This window comes from Sphaerodactylus townsendi, linkage group LG08 (genome assembly GCF_021028975.2).
Source record: "Sphaerodactylus townsendi isolate TG3544 linkage group LG08, MPM_Stown_v2.3, whole genome shotgun sequence".
NCBI lineage: Eukaryota > Metazoa > Chordata > Lepidosauria > Squamata > Sphaerodactylidae > Sphaerodactylus > Sphaerodactylus townsendi.
In genome coordinates, this window is record NC_059432.1 from 72,684,699 (window position 1) to 72,706,568 (window position 21,870).

Here is a 21,870-nt window from a genome sequence, read left to right on the forward strand (position 1 = left end):
AATGACTGACTATAATGTGGTAAAATCTAATTATTGCTGTCAAAGATTTGTCACAGTTTTTCAGTTTTCAGTCCTCTTCTTTCTTTCTTTCTTTCTGCAGAAACCCCACAGTTGAACCCTGTGATTCAGCCTCTGTCCTGGATGCTGGGTACCTGGCTGTCAGATCCGCCTGGAGATGGAACCTTCCCTACAATGAAACCTTTTCAATACCTGGAAGAAGTTCAGATCTCTCATGTGGGACAGCCTATGCTGAATTTCTCGTGAGTTTATTTCCTCGTTTTGGAGCTTTCTTGAGAAGCGTGTGCCTTAAACATATTTCAGTTACACTTTTATAGTGTGTTTCTATAAGACCAGACTGTTTGAGGAGGAGGAAATGGAAGACTTAAGACAGAGGGGCAGATAAAAGGTAGACTGGCTGTTGGGTGTAAAGAAGGTGGGGTTGCCAACTCCAGTATTATACCACTGGGGGTAATACTATAGACTCTATCCTCCAAAACAGCCATTTTCTCCAAAGGTTGCCAACCTCCAGGTGAGGGCTGGAGATCACCCAGAATTACAGCTGATCTCCAGATGACAGAGATTCGTTCCCCTGGAGAAAATGGCTGCTTTGGAGGGTGGGGTCTATGGCATTGCTTCCCTGCCAAGCCTCGCCCTCCCAAGCTCCACCCCCAAATCCTCAAGAATTTCCCAACCTGAAGCTGAACAAATTTGTGTAGAGCGAGATCCATTCTGATTCCAGGGGGCGGCGGCGGCGGCGGCGGCGGCGGCGGCGGCGGCGGCTGCTGCTGCTGCTGCTGCTGCTGCTGCTGCTGCTGCTGCTGCTGCTGCTGCTGCTGCTGCTGCTGCTGCTGAGGGGTCGGGGAGAAAGCAAATGGGCTGCTGGGAGGGTGATGGGGGCAGAAAGAGAGAATGATGGGGTGTGGGGCAGAAAGAGAGAGAAAGGGATAGGTGTGGAGGAAAGAGTAAGAAAAGGGGTGGCAAGGGAGAAAAAGAGGGCGACTGAGAAGAGGGGAGGGACTGAGAAGAGGGGAGGGACTGAGAAGAGGGGAGGAAGCAAAGGTAGAGAGAATAGGATTTTGGCTCCCTCAAGCTTCTTGTGTGTCCTCACTTATGAAGCTGTATTTTTAATTTGTTGAAAATCTATTATTAATGGTAGTTTTAGTTATAATTGTGAGCCAGACTTATACCATGCGAAAACTAATCCGTGGCCTATTAAAACATTCTCTCCTGTGTGAAACTCAACATCATTTTGCCACGTGGCTGTCCAAGTTGCATAACATTTTACTGAGTTGCCTGTCTAAAAGATCGTCTTTCATGCTAATAAGAAAAATGTTGTGCTCCTATAAGCTAACTCTGAGCAGGGAGTCAGCTTTGAAGGTGTTATCTGATCAGAGAACTGTATCAATGACAGACTTGCCAAACTGCTTAGGCCACAAGCCTTTGCCGTGCATAACTTTGAAGAGATTCATTGATGGAAAAGCTATCCAATAACATGATAAATTGGCTGAAAGGGTCAGAGACTTGGAGGAGGAGACATAGTTTTCTTCCCAAAGGACATTTGGATCAGCTTTGTGGAGCCAGCACTATCTGAAGTATATCAGAAGAACAGCTCAACATAAAAATCAAGAATTTTAACAGTAACGAAAACTTATGAAGGGAGGGCATTTGTGTCAGGGAAGAAAAGCATAGCCATGCTGCTCCTGTAGTGTCTGCTAGTGTTTAATATTCCTAATGGAAGAAACACAATTTGCTGAATGGTGAGAAAAATTTACCTATTGACAAGAATGACCAATAGAGTAGGTATTTCCAGACAACTTGAACCAATAATACATAGCAATAGTATTCTTTTTTTCCAAGTTAAACTTTTTTTTTAATTATTGAGACTTTAAAAACATACAGAGGTCAAATAAAAAAGAGTAAAAAACCCCCACAAAAGTACATAAAACAGGAAAAGGGAGGGATCCCCATTTTATCTGCACTGAGTATTAACACACTTAAAAGTTTATTACTTGTTCTCTCATTAACAATTGTAAAATTAATTCTTGATTATTGCTAATAAGTTTCACACTTTCCTCTATTATATCTATTTTCTTGTTCTGTTCCTCAAGTCCATCAATTCATTTTTTTCAGTTATACGCAAAACAATAATATTCCTGTGAATGCCTATGCTTAAAAGGGCTTCGGGTATACTACCTGAGATTTATTTACATACTTATTCACTTTATACCTCACCTTTCTCATGGGTGGGAACCCAAAGTGGCTTACATAATTCCTTCCTCCATTTTATCTTCACAACAGTCTTGTGAGGTAGGGTAGGAGATAAGTGGGTGACTGGTGCAAAGTTACCCAGAAAGTTTCCATGAAAGAACCAGGGTATGAACCAGGGTCTCATAGATCTTAGTCTGTGACTCTAACCTAGGAGTGGCCAACCTATGGTGCTCCAGATGTTCATGGACTACAATTCCCATGGCAGGGGCTGATGGGAATTGTAGTCCATGAACATCTGGAGCACCATAAGTTGGCCACCCCTGCTCTAACCTATATACCACACTGGAGAATTGCTTATATTCCTGTCTATCAGTGTTGCTGAAATCAACTAGTACTCCTTCTGTGGAGTATTTACTATAGAGTCATAATATCTTCAGGGGTCTTGTGGCATCTTGTATCCTAATATTTTATATTCTAATAGATTCAACGCCTTCCATCCAGACACCAGGAAGCCAATGCATCGAGAATGTGGATTCATCCGCATCAAACCAGACACTAATAAGGTGGCCTTCATCAGTGCTCAGAACACAGGTACTGACTGACCTGCTCACATCAGCAGTTCTTACTTCAGCTTTTAGTCTAGCGCAGGGGTCTGCAACCTGGGCTCTCCAGATGTTCATGAACTGCAATTCCCATCAGCCCCTGCCAGCATGGCCAATTAACAGCTTCTCTTCTGTTTGCAGGTTTGGTAGAGGTAGAGGAAGGAGAAGTGAATGGGCAGGAGCTTTCCATAGCTTCGCATTCTATAGCAAGGATCTCATTTGCCAAGAAGCCCCATGTAGAGCAAGTGAGTACTTCTGAAACTGGGTATAACTGGTTGGAGACCATGCCAGATGTTTATTTAGCATCCCATAACCTACATCAAGAGTCACTTCTTTTATTTAACAAATAACTATGGAAGATTTCCTGAAATATTGCAGTATAACTTACAGACATGATCTAAACTATTTTTAAACCCCTGCGTGATAATTTCTGATGAGTGTCTATGGTTCTGGAAAAGTCAGTGGTACAGTACGTTTGACTGTGTACTGGAACTATCTACTGGATATAATAATAAAACACACAATGTTGGGTCCAGAAACAGGGGTAATTAATTTGTATGTCCCTGTATAACAATACTGTAGTTTTTATGAGAAATGAAACATAAAAGAGCTGGAAGGCTTCTTAAAATATGGTATTATTTTCTTTTCCTTCCACACTGATTATGGTTAAGGGTAGGCTTGTGTATCATTGCTCTCTTCTCTCTGTCCCTTGTCTAAACATCTGAAATGGTTACCCATACTTTTGATGTTCTAGAGCAGGGGTAGGGAACCTGCGGCTCTCCAGATGTTCAGGAACTACAATTCCCATCAGCCCCTACCAGCATGGCCAATTGGCCATGCTGACAGAGGCTGATGGGAATTGTAGTTCCTGAACATCTGGAGAGCCGCAGGTTCCCTACCCCTGTTCTAGAGGTTGGTTGTTTTGTTTTTGAGTGGTTCCATACAAGTGTCCTGGAAATGTTAAGGAACAAAAGGTGTGCTAAAAGATGACAGGGAGATTGCAGAGAAGCTGAATGAATTCTTTGCATCTGTCTTCACCCAAGAGGAGGTGAGGAAAATTCCTGCACCTGAACCAAGCTTCTTAGGAGGTGAATCCAAGGAACTAGCGAAGATAGTGGTAGACAAGGAAGAAGTTCTGGCAGCCATTGATGAACTAAATGCTACTGTCCGGAAGCGGGGGAAACTCCCACCCCCCCCCTCCTGGACTTTCAGCCGGACCAGCCCGGCCGGCAGACCCAGCGTGGGGAAACCCCACCCTCCCCCCAGGACTTTCAAGCTGGACCCTCGGGCGGCTGGCGGGCAGCTGGGAAAACCCCACCCTCCCTAGGACTTGTGGTCAAGCGCAGAGTAGGTCCCGGCTGGCTTTGGAAGCGCATAAAGGGGAGGTCTGCCGCTGGAGCCGGTCGCAAGGGAGCTCGGGACTGAGCAAGGCCTTTCGCCTCGGCCGGGCAGGTCGGGCGGGAGCCGGGAGAGGCCCAGCGTTGAGACAGACTCAGGAGTCCAACAGCTATTGCCTTTTACCGGGAGGGGAGGGGCGCAGCCGGGAGAGCTCGACTTCAGCCTGAGCCCCTGTTGGGCCTGAAGACAGGGGAAGGGAAGCAGGCTGAGGAGCAGGGGAAGGGTTTTCAACCCCTCAGAACAATTGGGAAGGGGATAAAAGGAGGCACCGCACTCAGGAAGGGAAGGGGAGAAGGGCTGCAGCGAGAGACGGAGGGAGGGTGTGTGGAAAGGTGGAGGAGGGAAGAGAGGGAAAGAGGCAAGGAAGGGAACAACGGATAGCGTGTTTGGAGGGAGGAGGAGAGAGGCAGGAAGAGAGGCCTGCTCTCGAGAGTAAAGAGAGCGCAGGCCTGGCATTCAAGGCAGGTACTGAGGGGACGGGAGAAGTCACCATTCTAAGGGCTAGCCGGGAGGCTTCCCTACTCTCCCTCCCTAGAACGCTACAGGTCTTAGGGAAGTGGTGGGCAGCCAGGCCACCCTGTGGCTAAAGCGGCTGTCCCACTTAGTCCACTCCCCGGAGAACGGGAGTGAGGCCAGCGATTCCAACAGCCGGGCAGGGGATGGTGGGTTGGCAGCAGGGGTCCCAGCAGGGGCCCCATCATGGGCGCAGGACAGCTACCAAATCCCCTAGCCCAGATTGCATTCACCCAAGAGTTCTTAAAGAGCTCAAGCATGAAATTGCTGATCTTCTCACTTTAATATGCAACTTATCCCTGAAATCAGGCTCCATCCCTGAAGACTGGAAGATGGCCAATGTCACACCAATCTTTAAGAAAGGGATCTAGGGGGGACCCGGGAAATTACAGGCCAGTCAGTTTGACATCTGTTCCTGGTAAATTAGTAGAATCTATCATTAAAGATAAAATTATAAAACATGTAGAAAAGCAAGACCCTGCTCGCTGAGGGAAGAGTTAGCATGGCTTTGCAGAGGAAAAGTCCTGTCTTACAAACTTACTAGGAGTTCTTGAGGGTGTAAACAGGCATGTGGATAAGGGGAACCAGTGGACATTGCTCTACTTGGATTTCCAAAGGACTTTTGAGAAAGTTCCTCACCAGAGACTCATTGAGAAGGAAACTCAGCAATCAAGGGAATAAGGGGGGAAGTCCTATGGATTAAAAACTGGTTTGAGAAAAAAAAACAGAAAGCAAAGGGGTGAGTGTAAATACCGGGAAATTCTCGGTGATAATGAAGAGATGTAGGGAGTGGTGTCCCCCAAGGATCCCGTTTTGGGACCAGTGCTCTTTAACCTATTCATAAATGACCTGGAAGTAGGTGTGGGTGTGCATGGTGGCCAAGTTTGCAGATGATACCAAATTATGCATGGTGGGTGGTGAGAAGTCCGCCAAAGGGATTGGCGGTAGGAGCTCCAAGCGAGGCCTTGATAGAATTAGGTGGAGTGGGCTAAGAAATGGCAAATGCAGTGTCAATGTAGCAAAATGTAAAGTGATGCACATAGGGGCAAAAAATCCAAACTTCACATACTGGCGCCAGCAAGGGGTCAGTGCTATCAGTCACAGAACCAGGGAAAGAGGATTTGAAGTGCCTTTTAATTGATAGTTCCATGGGAATGCCAACTCAATGTATGGCAGCTGTGAAAAAGGCAAACTCTATGCTGGGGATAATTTGGAAAGGAATTGATAATAAAACTGCAAAGATTGTCATGCCCTTATATAAAGCAGTGGTGCGACTGCACTTGGAGTACTGTGTTCAGTCTCTGGTTTGCCAAGCATCTCAAAAAAAAGGATATCGAAGAGATATGAAAAGTGCAGAGAAGAGCAACGAGGATGATTGAGGGGTTGGAGCACCTTCCTTATGAGGAGAGGCTGCAGCGTTTGGGACTCTTTAGTTTGGAGAGGAGATGTCTGAGGGAGGATATGGATTAGAAGTCTATAAAATTGTATGCATGGGGTGAAAAAAAATGTAGAACAGAGATAAATTTTCTCTCTTTCCTCACAATACTAGAACTGGGGCATACATTGAAAATGCTGGGGGGAAGAATTAGGACTAATAAAAGTGGAAACACCTGCTTCACGCTAACGTGTGATTTGGTATTTGGAATATGCTGCCACAGGAGGTGGTGATGGCCACTAACCTGGATAGCTTTAAAAAGGGCTTGGACAGATTTGGCGGATGGAGAAGTCGATCTATGGCTACCAATCTTGATCCTCTTTGATCTGAGATTGCAAATGCCTTAGCAGACCAGGTGCTCGGGAGCAGCAGCAGCAGAAGGCCATTGCTTTCACATCCTGCATGTGAGCTCCCAAAGGCACCTGGCCACTGCAAGTAGCAGAGTGCTGGATTAGATGGACTCTGGTCTGATCCAGCAGGCTCGTTCTTATGTTCTTAATGCTAATTCATCCAGCTCCTTTCAGAGTTCTTCTCGGTGCACTGTGGCAGTGATAGCAGAACTTGATGTAAATTAGAACTGAGACTAACAAGAGCTTCAGGAAGGACTTGGGGAAATATGTAGACCTTAAGGCTGTGGTTTCTTGGGAGTTTTAAGCCTGTGGCCACCTTCTAAACTTGCCCTTAGCAAGGGTTGACTAGCCATAATGGTTGCTGGGACTTTTCATGGTGGCTGATTCCCCCCACCCACCCACACACACACCTGAGGGCTGGGCCATCCCATAGAGAGGGGGAGGTAGTATTCGGCCTGCATTCTCTCTTCCTCCTATGTGGGGTTGGAGCCTTTTTCCAGATATGCTTTTCCCTCCCAGTCTTTCCCTGAATCTGAGGCTCCCAATCTAGCCCCATCAATCTGTTCCACAACTGAGTATGTAGACATCTTTACAGCCTGGGGTACTGGGATCGTAAGTTGTTAGAGGAAAATTCCAGAACATCTTCAACTTTCCCTGAAATAATACTCTGGAAAACTTCATCAAAAGAAAACAAAATCACATTAGGATAATGGAATGGGTAGGAGAGCCATCACCCCCACAAATCACATTTGATAAAATCTTCTAGGGGACATTTATACCTTAAATGTTCTAAATTGTGAGAAAAAGACTTCATCTGCCTCAGTGTACTCTCCTTGAAGCTTTGTGCACCCCTCCTTCTGGTATTCCATGCTCATCAATGGGGCCTTTCCATGCAGTCTGAGGACTCTGATCTAAGGAACAGCTAATCAGTGGCAGTGTTGTGATATAAGACTGCTCCATTGCGACATGTGCTGTTGGGATTGCAATGCATCCTTTTTTGCTGAGGGAAGTTGAGGTATCACCATTCCCTCTATGGCAGTGGTACCCACTCCATGGCTCATGGGAAGCAACATGAGCACATTACTGTCAACCAGAAGACTCGCATGACTACCATGTGCCCAGTGTGTTATCCCACAAAACACACACAATATAAGCCACATTGGCAGACATTGCACAGAAGAGCCACAAGTATGCTAAACAGCTCTATGGGGTCAAAAATGAAAGTAGCACCTGAATATGTCTCTTTTCTTTCTAGAAGAAACAGCAACTCTTGCTGGTTGAATGGGTTGACAATAGAACAGTTTTAAGCATTTTTGAAACATGCATAACTCCTGGTGGCTCCCAGAATGCTGTTTTACTTGCTGGTTCAGCTTCATCATTAAATGACTGCTTATGGAAGCATTGATCATATACATTGGGCACCTTTTTCTTTCATCCCTGTGCCTATTCATTAGTTTTGTGAAGTTTGTTTTGGCTTTGACTTATCTGGAGGTGTGTTTCTCCTATACTTGTATAGCTTATCCAGCCAATAAGGTAGGTAGGGATTATCTACCTTACAAAGCTGTCATAAGGATTACTAAAATAATGTATGTGCTTTGAGCACTTGAAAACTGTTTCAGTGTTAAGTGTTGTTAGCATTAGTCATCACCTCTGATGAGAAAAACTAAAGATTTAGCACACGAGCCCTGAAGTTGCTCCTTTTAGTTCTAAGCTGAAATAGGACAGGGCATTGTTTCAGCTGGTACAGTGCTATTGAGTTTGTATCCTTGAAGTTCACCAGTTCATTTGACTTAATTCCCTTGAGGGTTATGAACCCAAACTTGTTACCAACTGTGTTGTAATTGAATAGCATTCTACCTGCGTAAGAAAGACATACTCACATATTTAGCAAATATTCATGTCTCCTCAAGACTGTTCCTCTCCTCTTCAGTTTATCCAGTTTGCTCATATTCTTCATCACCAGCCAGCCTTTGTTCTCTTTGTAGTTGGTGAGTTTAGCACAGCAAATACATTCCACTGATAAGAAGGAAGACAAAAAATCCCCTCATTCCTCAGTGTGAACCCAAAGCGGCAAGGCCATTTCTATGGACTTTGAAGGAGTTCTGTTCCTCTGCATTTTTGTGCTGTGATAGTGTTGGTCATAAGTCACTTGGCGAAAAAGAAGAACAGCAGCAAAGGGTGTAGACAAAGGTTTCATCATGGGTGGGCATACAGCAAAGACATGGAAGGCTGCATAGACTGTGGGGAGCAGAAGGGCACTGAGGTTTCCCTACTACTGTGATTTCTGAAGTATGCTAAACACAGAAACTGACTTATAAAACCCAAAGCAGAGAGAGGCAAAAAAGAAAGAATAGTCACAGGGCTACATAACTAGTGGTAGGCCAGGCGGAAAGAATAAAAATCAGGGCGGTTTGGGAAAGACAATGCCAGAAGTAATGCAGTTTGAGGAGAGATTGAACAAAGGACAATTGGCAAACTGAACATTGCAATTCCTGTGTAGATGATACTTTAAAAATGTAATATTATTCTGATCAGAATGCTCCTGGGTCTGAGAATGCTGACCTCGAGCTGAATGTTCATCATTTCTGTTCTCTGTGAATTATGCTGGCGGAAGAACTGTGTTGTGTTGTTGAACTGGAGGTTGATTTTTTGACACAATCCCCTAAAGAAGCCAATCAGTTGCTTTAACTGTGATGAATTTCCTGTTTAAATGTCACTTCTGGTGAGGAACTTATGTGTGCCCTGCATGTACATCATCATACATGAACGAAAGATGCACACCTTTCCAGTGTGTATGCCTATGAGAACCTGCCTCCTTAACCTCTCAGAGCCTCCCATCATAAATTTATGCAGCAAAGCAGATACATGCTTGTATGAACATAGAAAAAAAATCTCTCCAACAGCTGATACCTCTGTGTGAAATTCAGCTTGTACACAGCAGCTATCAGAATCTTAGATGGCCAGAACCATGGTTTCCCAGGAACCAGGATCCACTGCAAAGATGGTGAAAGATGATGCAGCATTATTAGTCCTGCAAATGTGGAAAATAATAACTGATTTTGATCAAGTTACAACTACATGTAACTGTTACTTAAACTTCACAGGGAAGCTTGAGTAGTTACTGTATATACTCGAGTATAAGTCAACCCTAATATGCTCTATGTATAGACTTAAGATATCGATATCATTAGAATTGCCACCTGTGTAATGCCAATTTTTTTAAATATTTGGTGTCTCACAGATGATATAGGAACAAGTTAAACCTGTTGTCTTTGTATAGTTCTGGTAAGATACATTCAGGATACTTGCATGAAAATGCCCCAGTGGATGATCCATCTTTTGGTGTCCTGAAGTAAATAGACACTGCATGGACCTGAAATTTGCATTCTGTGGAGGGATTCTGCCTCCTCTGTTCCATCTCTTATGTTGGGAACAGTGGTGGTGATGGGGGGGGGGATGGCACCCAGTGCAAAATGGTGCCCAGCCCCCCCATGCCCTGCCTCCCCCATTTACCTGAGTTCAGTTGGCTGTAAAAAGCAGCCGGCTGAAAAAGCATCGTGGTGGGAACTACACTTCCCAGTGAACTACACTTCCCTACACTTCCCTTGCGAGCTCCAATTCCTGCAGAGGTCTCCGGGGGGGCTCTCAAGGTCTCCTGGGAAGTGTAGTTCCCACCAGGCTACTTTTGCAACTGGCTGCTTTTTGCAGCTAGCTCAGGGGTAGGGAACCTGCGGCTCTCCAGATGTTCAGGAACTACAATTCCCATCAGCCCCTACCAGCATGGCCAATTGGCCATGCTGACAGAGGCTGATGGGAATTGCAGTTCCTGAACATCTGGAGAGCCGCAGGTTCCCTACCCCTGAGCTAGCTGAACTCAGGTAAGTGGAAAGGGCGTGAGGGGAGGACATGGGGGGGCCAAGACCCAGCCACTTCTGTGAAGAAGGAAGGGTGTGGCTGGGCCTCGGTGCACACTGCCCGGGCACTGCCCAGCCATGCCTCTCCTCCTTTACGAAAGAGTGGGGACGATTTTTCTGCATCCCCACGTGACTCTCACAGGGGCACCCAGGGAGTTTGCCTCTCCTCCTTTACGAAAGAGTGGGGACGATTTTTCTGCATCCCCACGTGACTCCCACAGGGGCACCCAGGGAGTTTGTGGCAGCTACGCCACTGGTTGGGAAAGACTTGTGGGTTTAAGCATGCATCTTTAACGAATTGTCTGAATATAGATGTTTACTTGATAGATTCATGGATGACAATAAATGTGTGCTTCTGTAGTTTTAAAAAATAGCTGTTAATTCTTCTTGAAGTTTGTTGGGTGACTTCTGTCTCACCCCAACCTGCCTCGCAGGGTTGTTGTGAGGATAAAATAGAGGGGAGACCAGTGTGCACTGCCCAGAGCTCCATGGAGGAAAAGCCAGATAAAAATGTTGTAAGTTTAGGACACATAGAGACTCTCATAATCTAGGAAGTAGTTTATGCAGATATAGTCCTACAAAATTCTTCCTGTTCTATAAATGGTTTTGCAATATAAATTCAAATTAGGGTGAAATTAACTTCCAGTAACTCAGTCTCCACCCCTACAGACAGCCCCACAATAATGCCACAGTCAGACTTTCTGAGCTGACCTTCAAAATGGGTTACCTGAAAAATCTGAAATGTATAATGAGTATCGTTACATGAAGGGTTTGTTATATTAAATGTGAAGATCCTGCTGATTCATTACAATGAAAAAACAAGATTATGCACTTCTAATATGAACATTAGAACGTTGTAGTAACTAGTCCCCCCCTGACCCTGGCTACTATTCGGGTGGGAGACCTTCAAGGAATACCAGGGTCCCGACAGGGAAGCAGGCAATGGTATACTATCTCCAGGGACATAGGTATAGATTTTTTAGGGGGGGTTCGGGGGGTGAGCCCACACCCCCACCCGTCCCTAGGGCATGACCATGCCTCCCCAAGGCCCGTCCCCAGCCTAGCACTTATAAATGCAGCTCTCCAAGGCTGGGGACGGCAGACTCCCCTGCCCTGCCCTCCCCTGCCCCCCAGCAGCTGGGCTCCCAGCCAGCAGCTGGCAGTTCCTTCTGCCCTCCCCTCTGGGCAGAGGCATAGAGGGAAAATGGAGCCCAGTGCAAAATCTGAGTTTTGCGTCCCTCCCTCCCCCCACCCCCGGCAGCCACTGTGATGCTGGTATCCACCCCCAAACAGCATCACTTTCAATGGTGTTTAAACTAGAGAGCCAAATTCTCCTTTTAAATCCACCTTAAAAGGAGAATCTGAGGTCCCCAGTTAAACAACATTGAAAGCAATGCTGTTTTGGGGTGGATTATCACCCACCCTGAAACAGCATCACTTTCAATGTGGCATAGTGGTTAAGAGCAGGTACATTCTAATCTGGAGGAACTGGGTTTGAAGTTTGGTTTAGGGTGTCCAAAGTTATGGACCCTCAAACGTGTAGTCCCCATCTTCTATTGGCTCCCATCGGAAACAATGGAGGATGGGAGCACCCCCTTTGGGAGTCCATAACTTTGGACCCCCTGAACCAAACCTCACCAAACCTGGGTAGTATCATCAGGAGAGTCCCCCAAACAATCCCGGAAAGTTTGGTGCTGCTAGCCTAAACAATGCACCCCCTGCAGGCCAAAAACCGAAAAACACTAAAAATGTTTTTTAAACCCACAAACAGGTGGGCGGAGCTTTGGACATGAATGGGGGGTCTGAACCCGAGAAACCCCCCCTTACCTACGTCCTTGACTATCTCTGAACATCTCTTGCCTTGAAAACCTCACCAGGGGTCACCGGAAGTCAGAAGTGACTTGACAGCAAAAATAAGCTTGTCCAAGGGCTCAGAGCAGCTTACACAATTACTTAAAATTCATGTGTTAAAAAAGAGAGCCCTTGCTGATATTTTGGGATTCTCAGCAAGTCTTCTAATTGTGGCTGGGGACTTGGCAGTGCAGCCACAAAATAGCTGACCATTTATTATCTTGCCTGTATCTACTTTTTCTGGGTTGTAATGTAATCAGTGGGTTTAGGCTGCTGTAACTTAACATAGGATTGCAGCATAAGTGGCTTTTAAAATGGCATTTTTCATCCATTTGTTTTAAAAGGGTGAAATGTTTAATTCCATAGATCCCTTCTTCTATACATAAGTGGATTTACATTTGTGTGTTTATTGCCTTGCTATGTGTTCAGAATAACAGGTTCATTAGAAAGCTTTAGAGTTACAAAACTTTTCTATTGGAACGTTACATATCAAATGCTTCTCTGCTGTTCTTTTGAGCAGTTGCACTCAGGGAAATAACCTTTGGCTGAGTTTCTTGGGCTGGGCGCTTCACTCCCGGATATTTCACTTCCACTCTTCTTTAAAACTGATGGTAACTATGGCAAAAGGGGCAAAGGGCACTGACAAACATACACAAAATCTTGGATTATGTGCAAAAATCGTTTACTGAAATAAGTGGAAGGGCCTTGTTGAGGATTTCATGTGCTCTTTGCCAAGAAAAAGAACAGACGAAACTGGCTTGCAGTTTGATCACAAGCCCCTGTTCACTTTTGGTCCTAACACCATTATTTGGACCCTATTCCTCAGTTAAAGAGATCTTGGATCTAATTCTGTGTCCCATTTTTCTCCTATTGTAACTCGCTGACTTCAGTCTGTTGCTTTGAGTAAATCTGGCTTGACAAATTAGAAGCAGGGGTGGCTTTCAAATGAGGCACAGTTGTGTGCATTTGTGTTTTTATTTATTGTGCAGAGCCCAATCCTCCCATGTCTAATTCTGATCCTAGGTCCTATTTTTAAGGATTAACACTTCAATCAGCTGACTTTTCTTAGAGAAAGATCCAAGGATGCCCCAAAAACTGAAGCAATTTGAAAGAGCTTGTTTTTGTTTTCAAGTAAATTCTTGCATTCTGATTTATGGGGAAATTCAGCACATTCATCTTCAGACACCCTGACCACAAAACTTTTTATTGGGAGGAATAGTGCAACTGTAATAATATCATCTCTGTGGAATTTTGCAAGGGCAGGCGATGAGTGATTAAATTTATTCAGTCCACGCACTTTGCTTTGCTATTGTTTCTTCTTGCATGAACAGAATCAAATTAAAAAAACCTTCTGTTTTCTATTTTTCCTTAGATTACTAGAAAATTCCGGCTCAATTCCGATGGGAAACTAGAACAGACTGTCTCCATGGCAACCACTACACAGCCAATGACTCAGCACCTCCACATTACCTATAAGAAAGTGACACCTTAAAACAAAGGAGAGTGGTTTTGCCACAAAAGCGCTGAGGCCAAGGCTTACGGGGAAAGGAGGCAGCTTGGAAGCAGAACAGTGACTTTTCATCTTGTGACCCAGTTCTCACCTGGCAGCAGGTTGGGGAGAGACCACAGACTGCAGTTACTGAAGGAGTTTACTTTGAGGTTTCTGTAAAAGTAGTTAAAAAAAGTAAAGCCAATTAAAACCGCCCTGAGCCCTCTGGGGGAGGGCGGTATAAAAGTGGAATAAATAATAATAATAATAATAATAATAAAACAAAACTTTATTCTTGAGGATGTGGCTTTGAACGACATCATGTTAGAAACGTCTCTGTATTTGATAATTGATAAAGAAACTTTCAAAATTCATCCTTATGAAGTGTAGAGAATGATGGATGACTTCATTTTTTGGAGTTTCCTTTTAGTGATCTTAATGGTTTACATACAAACTGGTCATGTGCAGGGAGTAGCCATGGATTTCTCTGATCAAGTAGTCTAGAACTAGAACCTGTTAATAATAATTGTAGGTGTGGGTCTTACCCTGTTAGCTTCATATAAACAGTCCTTAGCTCCTTTGGTCATATTAAGTGTTCTGTGGTGTGTCAGGATGAAGCCCAGTGCTGTAGAATCAAATATCTGTGGAATAGGGATTATCATTCAGCCATGATTTTTGTGGTAACTTGAGATTGACGTAAGTATGTGGCAAAGGCAGCAGTAGAGGGGGAATTGAATGGTCTTCTACTGTAGTTTAAAAGTGCCACAATTTCAGAGATACTGTCCTGGTGGGGAACATAACTAGAACCTTCAAATACTAAATGATTGATTTGCACAGTATTTTGACATTCTTAAGATGTTTCTCTTGGCCATTTTCTTATGCCTTTCATAAATGGACTGCATAATACTGAATAGTTCACAACCCAAGTTTAAGGTCTCCTTCTCTTCTCCCCCCCCCCCCCCCCCAGTATCAAATATGAAGTGGCGCAAATTCACCCCCAGAGCCCCTTGATGACTTTCCTTTCAATTTCCCCTTAATTGTTCTTCACTTCCTCCTTTTTTGATTTTTCAGATTGGGGTTTAAAATGAGGTTTTAAATTCTACCTCAACAATCCAAAGAGGAGAAAATATCAAACAATGAAAACTGAAATGGAATTAATAAAAAAAAAGTGGTGTAGACATATAAACACAAATGATTCTCTGTATGTTTAGAAATATGTTGGCTCTGAATAGCTGCTGTTATTTTAATTTACAGTAGCATTTATTGAATACTATGCAACAAAATGCTTGAAATAAAAGCATGTTAGATTATTTTGGATGTCTCTTTAAAATCAGATTTATCAAGTCCCATGGATCTTAGTAAGACATATAAACTGCTGTTGGGATATTTTTGCATACTTGACTGCCTTGTGTTTCAGTGAATTGCTTGTATAGTCTTCATGTTGCAGCGTCGGAAAGTGTTCAGCTATCTAATGTGCACTAGGTTTTGTATAGTAGAGTAGCTGATAAATGATTGGTCCACAACATACCTCTTCTTTCTTATTGCATCCTTGTTGTAACCCTTGAACTGCTCTGTTGATGTAAGTATTTTCTGAGGGTTGATGTGCAGACTGAATGATATGCCAGGATATAGGATGAATGCCGGTGAAATTGCCTTTGATGTAACCTTTGCTTGAGTGTGTTTTAAGAGGACCATAATAATGTCTTGTTAGTATTAACCCACATACCAGTTGGAGCTTTGAACTACCCTCTTCCCCAGATAGGCTCTGAAGAGCTAGCTCAGGGGTCTGCAACCTGCGGCTCTCCAGATGTTCATGGACTACAAATCCCATCAGCAAATTGGCCGTGCTGGCAGGGACTGATGGAATTTGTAGTCCATGAATATCTGGAGAGCCACAGGTTGCAGACCCCTGAGCTAGATAAAGTCTTTGCGAATGAACCAGTATCAGTAAAACTGGGAAGAGTCACAGGGAATTTCTTCAGTTTCCCTGCTATGTTTGATGATCTGTGAGAAGCTGGGGTGGGGTCTGTGGCTCACCTGTTGTAACTGGGGCTACTATGCTAAGCAAGATGGACTTGTCTGACTTGATGTGAGGCATAAGTCCAAGAATAAATGAGACATCCATTGCATTTAAACTTGTTTAATTATCCTGATGTTGTTAAAACCAGAAACCTATTGAAGATGTCAGAGCATGAAGTGATAGACTAGATCCAAGAACTTCCTTCTGAAGTCTTCCTCAAGTGAGGAGTCTTCTGTCAATGTGAGAAGGTGCCTTACTTAGCAGCAGGAAAACCTTGACTGTTTGTCACAAATGTGCAACACTTCTTCTTAAAAAATGTCATTGAGCCCTCCCCCTTCTCATTTTTTGTCCCATGGGCATTCAGCATTCAGGATCTTGTGAGGAAAGGATGGCCTCCCCTTTCCCCTTCTAGCCCTCTGATGAAAAGTGAAAGACCGAATAAAGCTAGGGGAGACATTCAGATGTCCTGTTCCTCATACTAGCCTTGTGAGATGAGTATTTATGTGGGGCTGGGTGGGAGAGTGAATTAAGGGGTGCTGTTATGCCTTACCAGGATCCCTCTGTCTGCTATGCCTGTGTGGAGAAGGCTTGTGCCTTTCATCTAGCATAATAAAGAAGCTCCCAGTAAAATAGGGGATTAATGTGGGGAGTTCAGACTCTATATTGCAGTAATCCCCATTAGGGCTGTCTGCCAGTTTAAAATGAGGACATGAGAGTTCTGCTGTACTTGAATTTCACTTCTCAACCCTTCACTGTGTCCCATATATTGTGATTAATTCCTACAGATGAAATTGTTAGCAACTATAAATTATTACTGCTGTCTCTTTTGAGGAACAGGAAACGTCTTTGTAACTCATAAAGCATGCTTGAACTCTGAGGTGGAGAGCAGTCAATGCCAAATGCATACTGTGGTTTTTTAAAAAAATTCTGTTAGATGCCCAGGAGAAAATAAAACAAAGTGGTTGTTTTGGGGGTTTTGTTTGGGTTGGTTACTTTTTTGAGGCGGAGGCGGGGAGATAATCACTGTGTCCAATTTGTACTCATTTCAGAGGGAGAATGGGAGTTGGTCTATCATTTCCCTTGTCCTGCAGAGCAGATTCTTCCTGTGTTTAATAGTGATCATGTCAGCTTAAGTAACACTGAGCTGCGTGTGGATGGGCCAGTGAAAAGCGCTTAACTTGGCCCTGGGTTCTAGTCACTGCATCCATTGCCCTTACTAAGTGGCCTGTCATTCACATGTCTTTCAATTTCTGCAGTGTAGAAACATCAGTAGTTCATCTTTGAGGGCCAACTATACATGACCCTGTCCCCACATGTAGTTTTTCTCTGCACCTTTACGAATGTAGCACGTATGAGGGGTGAGTGACAGCCCCTCCTTTTTTTTCTGAGGATATTATTTTATTGCCTGTGTTTTAAGGAAGCAGGAAATTACACACCACTCAATGTTATGTGTAGTTTGGCCCCTGAAAAAGATGAAGATTCATACAGAAGCAGCAACACATACAACTGAAAATGGCATTCCAGGTACATAGAACTAAATTACACATTACACATCCCATCAATGATGAATTAGGTTTTTAAAGTTTTTTTGTTTTTAGTACAATGCAGAGAGATGCTGAATTTCTTCAGCAGAATCATGCTTGTAGCAGAAGTGTTTATTTTTTTTTATATGCATGCTGTTCTCTGGATATAGATTGCTTGCCATTTTCCCCATGCCAGGATAGCAGCAGCTTAGGGAAACTATTTAAAATTAGGAAATACCATGGTATGTGGGCCGGGCCGGGGTGGGGGGTTGTCCCCTAGCTTGACTGCTGTGGTCACAGCTGAAGGCCTTCCCTTACACCCCATTAAAATAAGTACAAATGATGTAGCAAGGATTTCCTGTGTAGTTTGGTCCCTTGCAAACTGACTACGGCTCAGTGTTGAGGTCTTATCAATGACAATTCATCATCTTTATTTCTTCTTCCGAGTTAGATTAACACCGGTTGAGTAAAATTCCCCCTACAGCCTTAAGCTATTCCCATCTTTTCCTGCAGAGTTGCACACTTTTTTTGTTAGACTGGGGCTTGACGGTTTGGGAAGATGTAAAATTATTCTTTTAGCCAATGATATGTAAAGTTGTGTTGGCCTTGCATGGAATTCATATTAACCACTTGTGTCCTTCTTGCATCCCCCCCCCCCCCAGTTCCAAAAAATGGAAACAGGAAAGGGAAGGAAGGCTTCCAATTGCAGAGTAGCCATTCTCCAAGCTGATGTTTCTGGGCATGCCCAGGCCTAAATTACCTATAAGTAAAGTAAAACAAGCTTAGCTATATCTTATTCACCTGGTGCTGGCTAGAGAGCAGGTTGCCTTTTCTCCCATGGGTCTGTCATTCCCTAACATTTCATTCTGTATCTTCAGCTTGACTCAAGAATCAGACTGACTTAGATGCTAAAGACTCCTCTTTCTGTTTTCTATTACTAATATGGACTACTAAAGAAAATATTCCCATACTATAGTATTTAGGTTTCATGACAAAAAGAACCCAAACAAGGGTGCTAAACACATTGCAGACTTCAGTATTGCTGGTAGATAGCCACAGCTGGGACTATAAAGGTTTTCCCTACAATGTTGAATTATTAAATATCCATGCAGTTCAAACTACAGGATGCTCAGTTAGCATTTATTGTTTACCACAAAGCAAACAGTTGCACGTTGTACATTATAAATATATGGCAGTGGGTACAAGGGAGTTTTGCCACTTTTCCCCCCTCAAAGGACAGCTCATAAGGAGTAAAGCTGGGGGTGGGGGGGAGTACTTCTCTGAGAGTTTCCACAGTTCTAGGCTAACAACTTAGGGTTCTGTTATTCCATTAGATAAAACCTAGCATTTTAATTGGTTACTTGTCTTATCACCTCTGTCCAAGGCCCTTATGTAAGGATATAGTGGACAGTTTGCTATTCATGTTACAAAGGCCCTGTGTGATTCACCGATGAGAGCCGCATAGCTGTGAGGACTCTAACTTCAGAAGCCCTCATAGCTTCAAGTATGCAGTGGTTTAGAGAAGGCTAAAGGATCTACAAGCCACCAGAAAGAAAAGAAATTGCTAAGCAGGTGCCATTTTATAGTTAAAAGGGCACAGTCGTCGTCTTGTTGGCGGCTTTGGATAGGATTCTTTACTTTCTTACATGTAAATGTGGCGTGGTTTGGATGGGGAGGGAAATAGCCGAGCCACAAGCACACACTGGTCTCCTGCCCTTGTGAACAAGATTGTAGCCAGTCAAACTGCAATGGACATTGCAAGAAATGACTCATAGAAATGTTTCCCATTGCTGAAGAAAGTCTTTGCATGTAGGCAGCTGGGAAAGGAATGTACATTTGGCCAACACCCCGCTCCCTCTCCATCTCATTCCTTCCCCTTCTCTATGCTGTCTGAGTCCCCAAGAAGGAGATGGTCTTCATTTGGATGTCATCTTTCTGGCAAGAGCACAAAGAAGATGGCCTTCAGGAAGTGACCAAAGCTACAGAGGGCAGCCACAAGCCAATGGGTGCGAAGGTTAGGATCAGTATTCACCACACACTTTGTTATGTCAGTCTAGAAAGTGAGGAAAAAACAGAGCATTAGACACGCGTGCTGCACATTTTCTATACACTGTTTCCCCAACAGGAACATCATACTGTCTGGTTTCTGATTCAGTTCCACAAGAATTCTGGGTACAGAGATTTTTCCTTAGAAACATGACATTGTATTTTCCCAATGTTCTTTGTTCCTGGTCAGCTTTAGAGGAGCCTGGTTTGTGCCAAATTGCAGCCTGCAAAACTGTAGAACCACAGGCTACCAGCAAGTCTGTGTTTGTTTTGCATATCTTGCAAATGTCTCAGGTTCAGTGAGTGGAGTGATTTTGGGCTGCAATGGGAAGGGGAGGCAAGAATGGCACACCCCTCTGATAGAAATCCTTCTGCCTACAGAAACACTATACTCAGGATTCAAGCCAATGTTGGTACATATCTAACAGATGTGTATCTTTGCAGTTAAACACCATGGGTCTTAGTTGCATTTAACTCTTCTGAGCTTTATACTAATACAAATAAATAATCTTTCAAAGCAGGGGTGGTCAACTGTCATTCCTGTGAGCAGCATTTAGCCCATAACATGTTTTTGTCTGTTCCTTTGTAATCTGCAATTCCAGCCTGCCTCATTTTTTACATTGCTGGAAAATATTCCTCACTCTGTCATAAGCACTCAACTGAGACATCATTGGACAGCCAAGGGACATCTGAATTAAAGGCAGGAACACCAAGACAGCCATAACTCCTGACAGGATCCTGATTGGTTCAGCCAATCTCTTTTGCATGATAAATGTGTGCAATCAGAGCCACCCAACTCAGAAGATGGAGAAGATAGAGCAGTGGCATGATATGACTACTGAATGACTACTACCTCAGATGAATGACTACTACCTCAGGTGCTGCTAAAGCTGAAAAGAAGACTCACAGGAAATGCTAGAAGAGGGACTGTCTGACAACAACATGGTACAATCGTTAACATTTAAATATCAATTTTGACTTAATTTATTCTGGTGTAGCTCCACAGTTTCCATACCTGTTTAGCTGATACTAGCCGAATAAAATAATCCTCCAAACTAAAGCACATTGAGCCCATGAGCAGCCGAATTCTAAAGCACATTCTCAGCACACGCTCTCTGTGCATATTATACACAGAGAGAGAGAGAGAGTGCATGCCTTTACGGCATTAGGATTGAGTTCACAGAAAATGCACTAGCAGGTCATGAGCAAATTAGGTTAGTGGCATCATGCTGGAAGCTTGATGACAAATATAGTCAGGCCAGGCACAAAGCCATAGGACTGTGCAGAGGAAGTATAAGCAGGGTTACCACAGGTCAGAGATAGATTGGTAGATTGACTAGCGAAGCTCCATCAAGGGAAATTTATCTAGCATTTGCCTGCTGTTAGTTACTTAAGTCACTGCCAATAACTTTTCAATAACTTGTACGCTGTAAGCACAGCTATACAAGTTCAGTGCTACTTACCCAGCCTCCTCTCCTCTTAAGCCATGTCACCAAGGTCTTGCGTACAAACTCCCCCAAGCAGTCTACAATGGTGTGGACCATGGCTGGCTGGGCATGTCTAACACAGTCCACAGCCAGCCCAGCTGCCACGGCATACAGCGAGACCACCTTACCCCACGTGATGCCTGAAAGAAGAAAACAAAGACTTTTCTACATGGCTGTTATGAACTTAGAGGGAAAGGGGCATGTTGTGAAGCTGGACAACTGTCTTCAATGTTCATATATATACAACTTTTGTTGTTTTATAGATAAAGAAGTAAATTACTTCCAGCTAGACTAACTCACTGCTACAAGACAAACAGTCAGTGACTTACAGTGTGCTTGAGGAATAAAATTCGGTACTAGTTAACTATCAGTGGCTGCGCTGATAGTTCACAGTGGTGGGATTCAGCAGGTTCACACCACTTCGGCAGAAACAGTTGTTAAAATGGTGCTGGTAAACAACCAGTTGTTAAATTATTTTAATCCCACCAGTTGTTAAATTATTTTAATCCCACCATGGAAACCGGCAGAGATGTAGCAAAGGGGAAAAGCGCCCAGTGCACTGGTGTGTCTGCCCGCCCCCCCCCCCGGAATGCCCTCACCACGCCCCCATGGGGCATGCGCCCAGTGCGTTGCGCGCGCCCCTGCCCCCTTGGAACTACACCTCTGGGAACCGGTTGTTAAATTATTTGAATCCCAGCACTGGCCGTTCAGTATTGGAGCGCACATCTTACAGGCAGAAGGTCCAAGGTTCAATTTCTAGTTTGGAAAAGGATCTTGAATGGCAAGTGTTGGGGAGACCATTCTCTCCTGAGACCCTGGAGAGCTGTTGCCTGACAGAGCAGACAGTATTGAGACAGATGGACCAATGGTCTGATTCTGTATAAAGCCACTTCATCTGCTCATAAACAGGAGTTCTGTGACACATGGAAGATTAGCAAAACAATATCTTCCTGCTACAACTAATGGCAAGTGTATTTGATTCACTGTGCCCTCAGAACTAGCCAGCTATTGGCCTCCTACTGCAGAAGGACAGT

The 21,870-nt window shown here is 44.0% G+C and overlaps 2 protein-coding genes across 2 annotated transcripts in view; one reads left to right on the plus strand and one right to left on the minus strand.

Annotated features, from left to right (window-relative positions):
• THAP4 (THAP domain containing 4) overlaps positions 1-13,972 on the plus strand; it is a 29,640-nt gene extending 15,668 nt beyond the window's left edge. The window contains exons 3-6 of the mRNA XM_048507017.1: positions 101-260; positions 2,690-2,799; positions 2,952-3,055; positions 13,644-13,972. Of these exons, the coding sequence (XP_048362974.1) occupies positions 101-260; positions 2,690-2,799; positions 2,952-3,055; positions 13,644-13,763 (494 nt within the window). The 3' untranslated portion in view covers positions 13,764-13,972. The remainder of the gene's footprint in view (positions 1-100; positions 261-2,689; positions 2,800-2,951; positions 3,056-13,643) is intronic.
• Positions 13,973-18,429: 4,457 nt separating this feature from the next.
• The window catches only part of BOK (BCL2 family apoptosis regulator BOK), a 28,622-nt gene continuing 25,181 nt past the window's right edge, over positions 18,430-21,870 (minus strand). The window contains exons 4-5 of the mRNA XM_048507020.1: positions 20,813-20,976; positions 18,430-19,356 (exon numbers count right to left, since the gene is read on the minus strand). Coding sequence (XP_048362977.1) covers positions 19,231-19,356; positions 20,813-20,976 — 290 coding nt within the window. The 3' untranslated portion in view covers positions 18,430-19,230. The remainder of the gene's footprint in view (positions 19,357-20,812; positions 20,977-21,870) is intronic.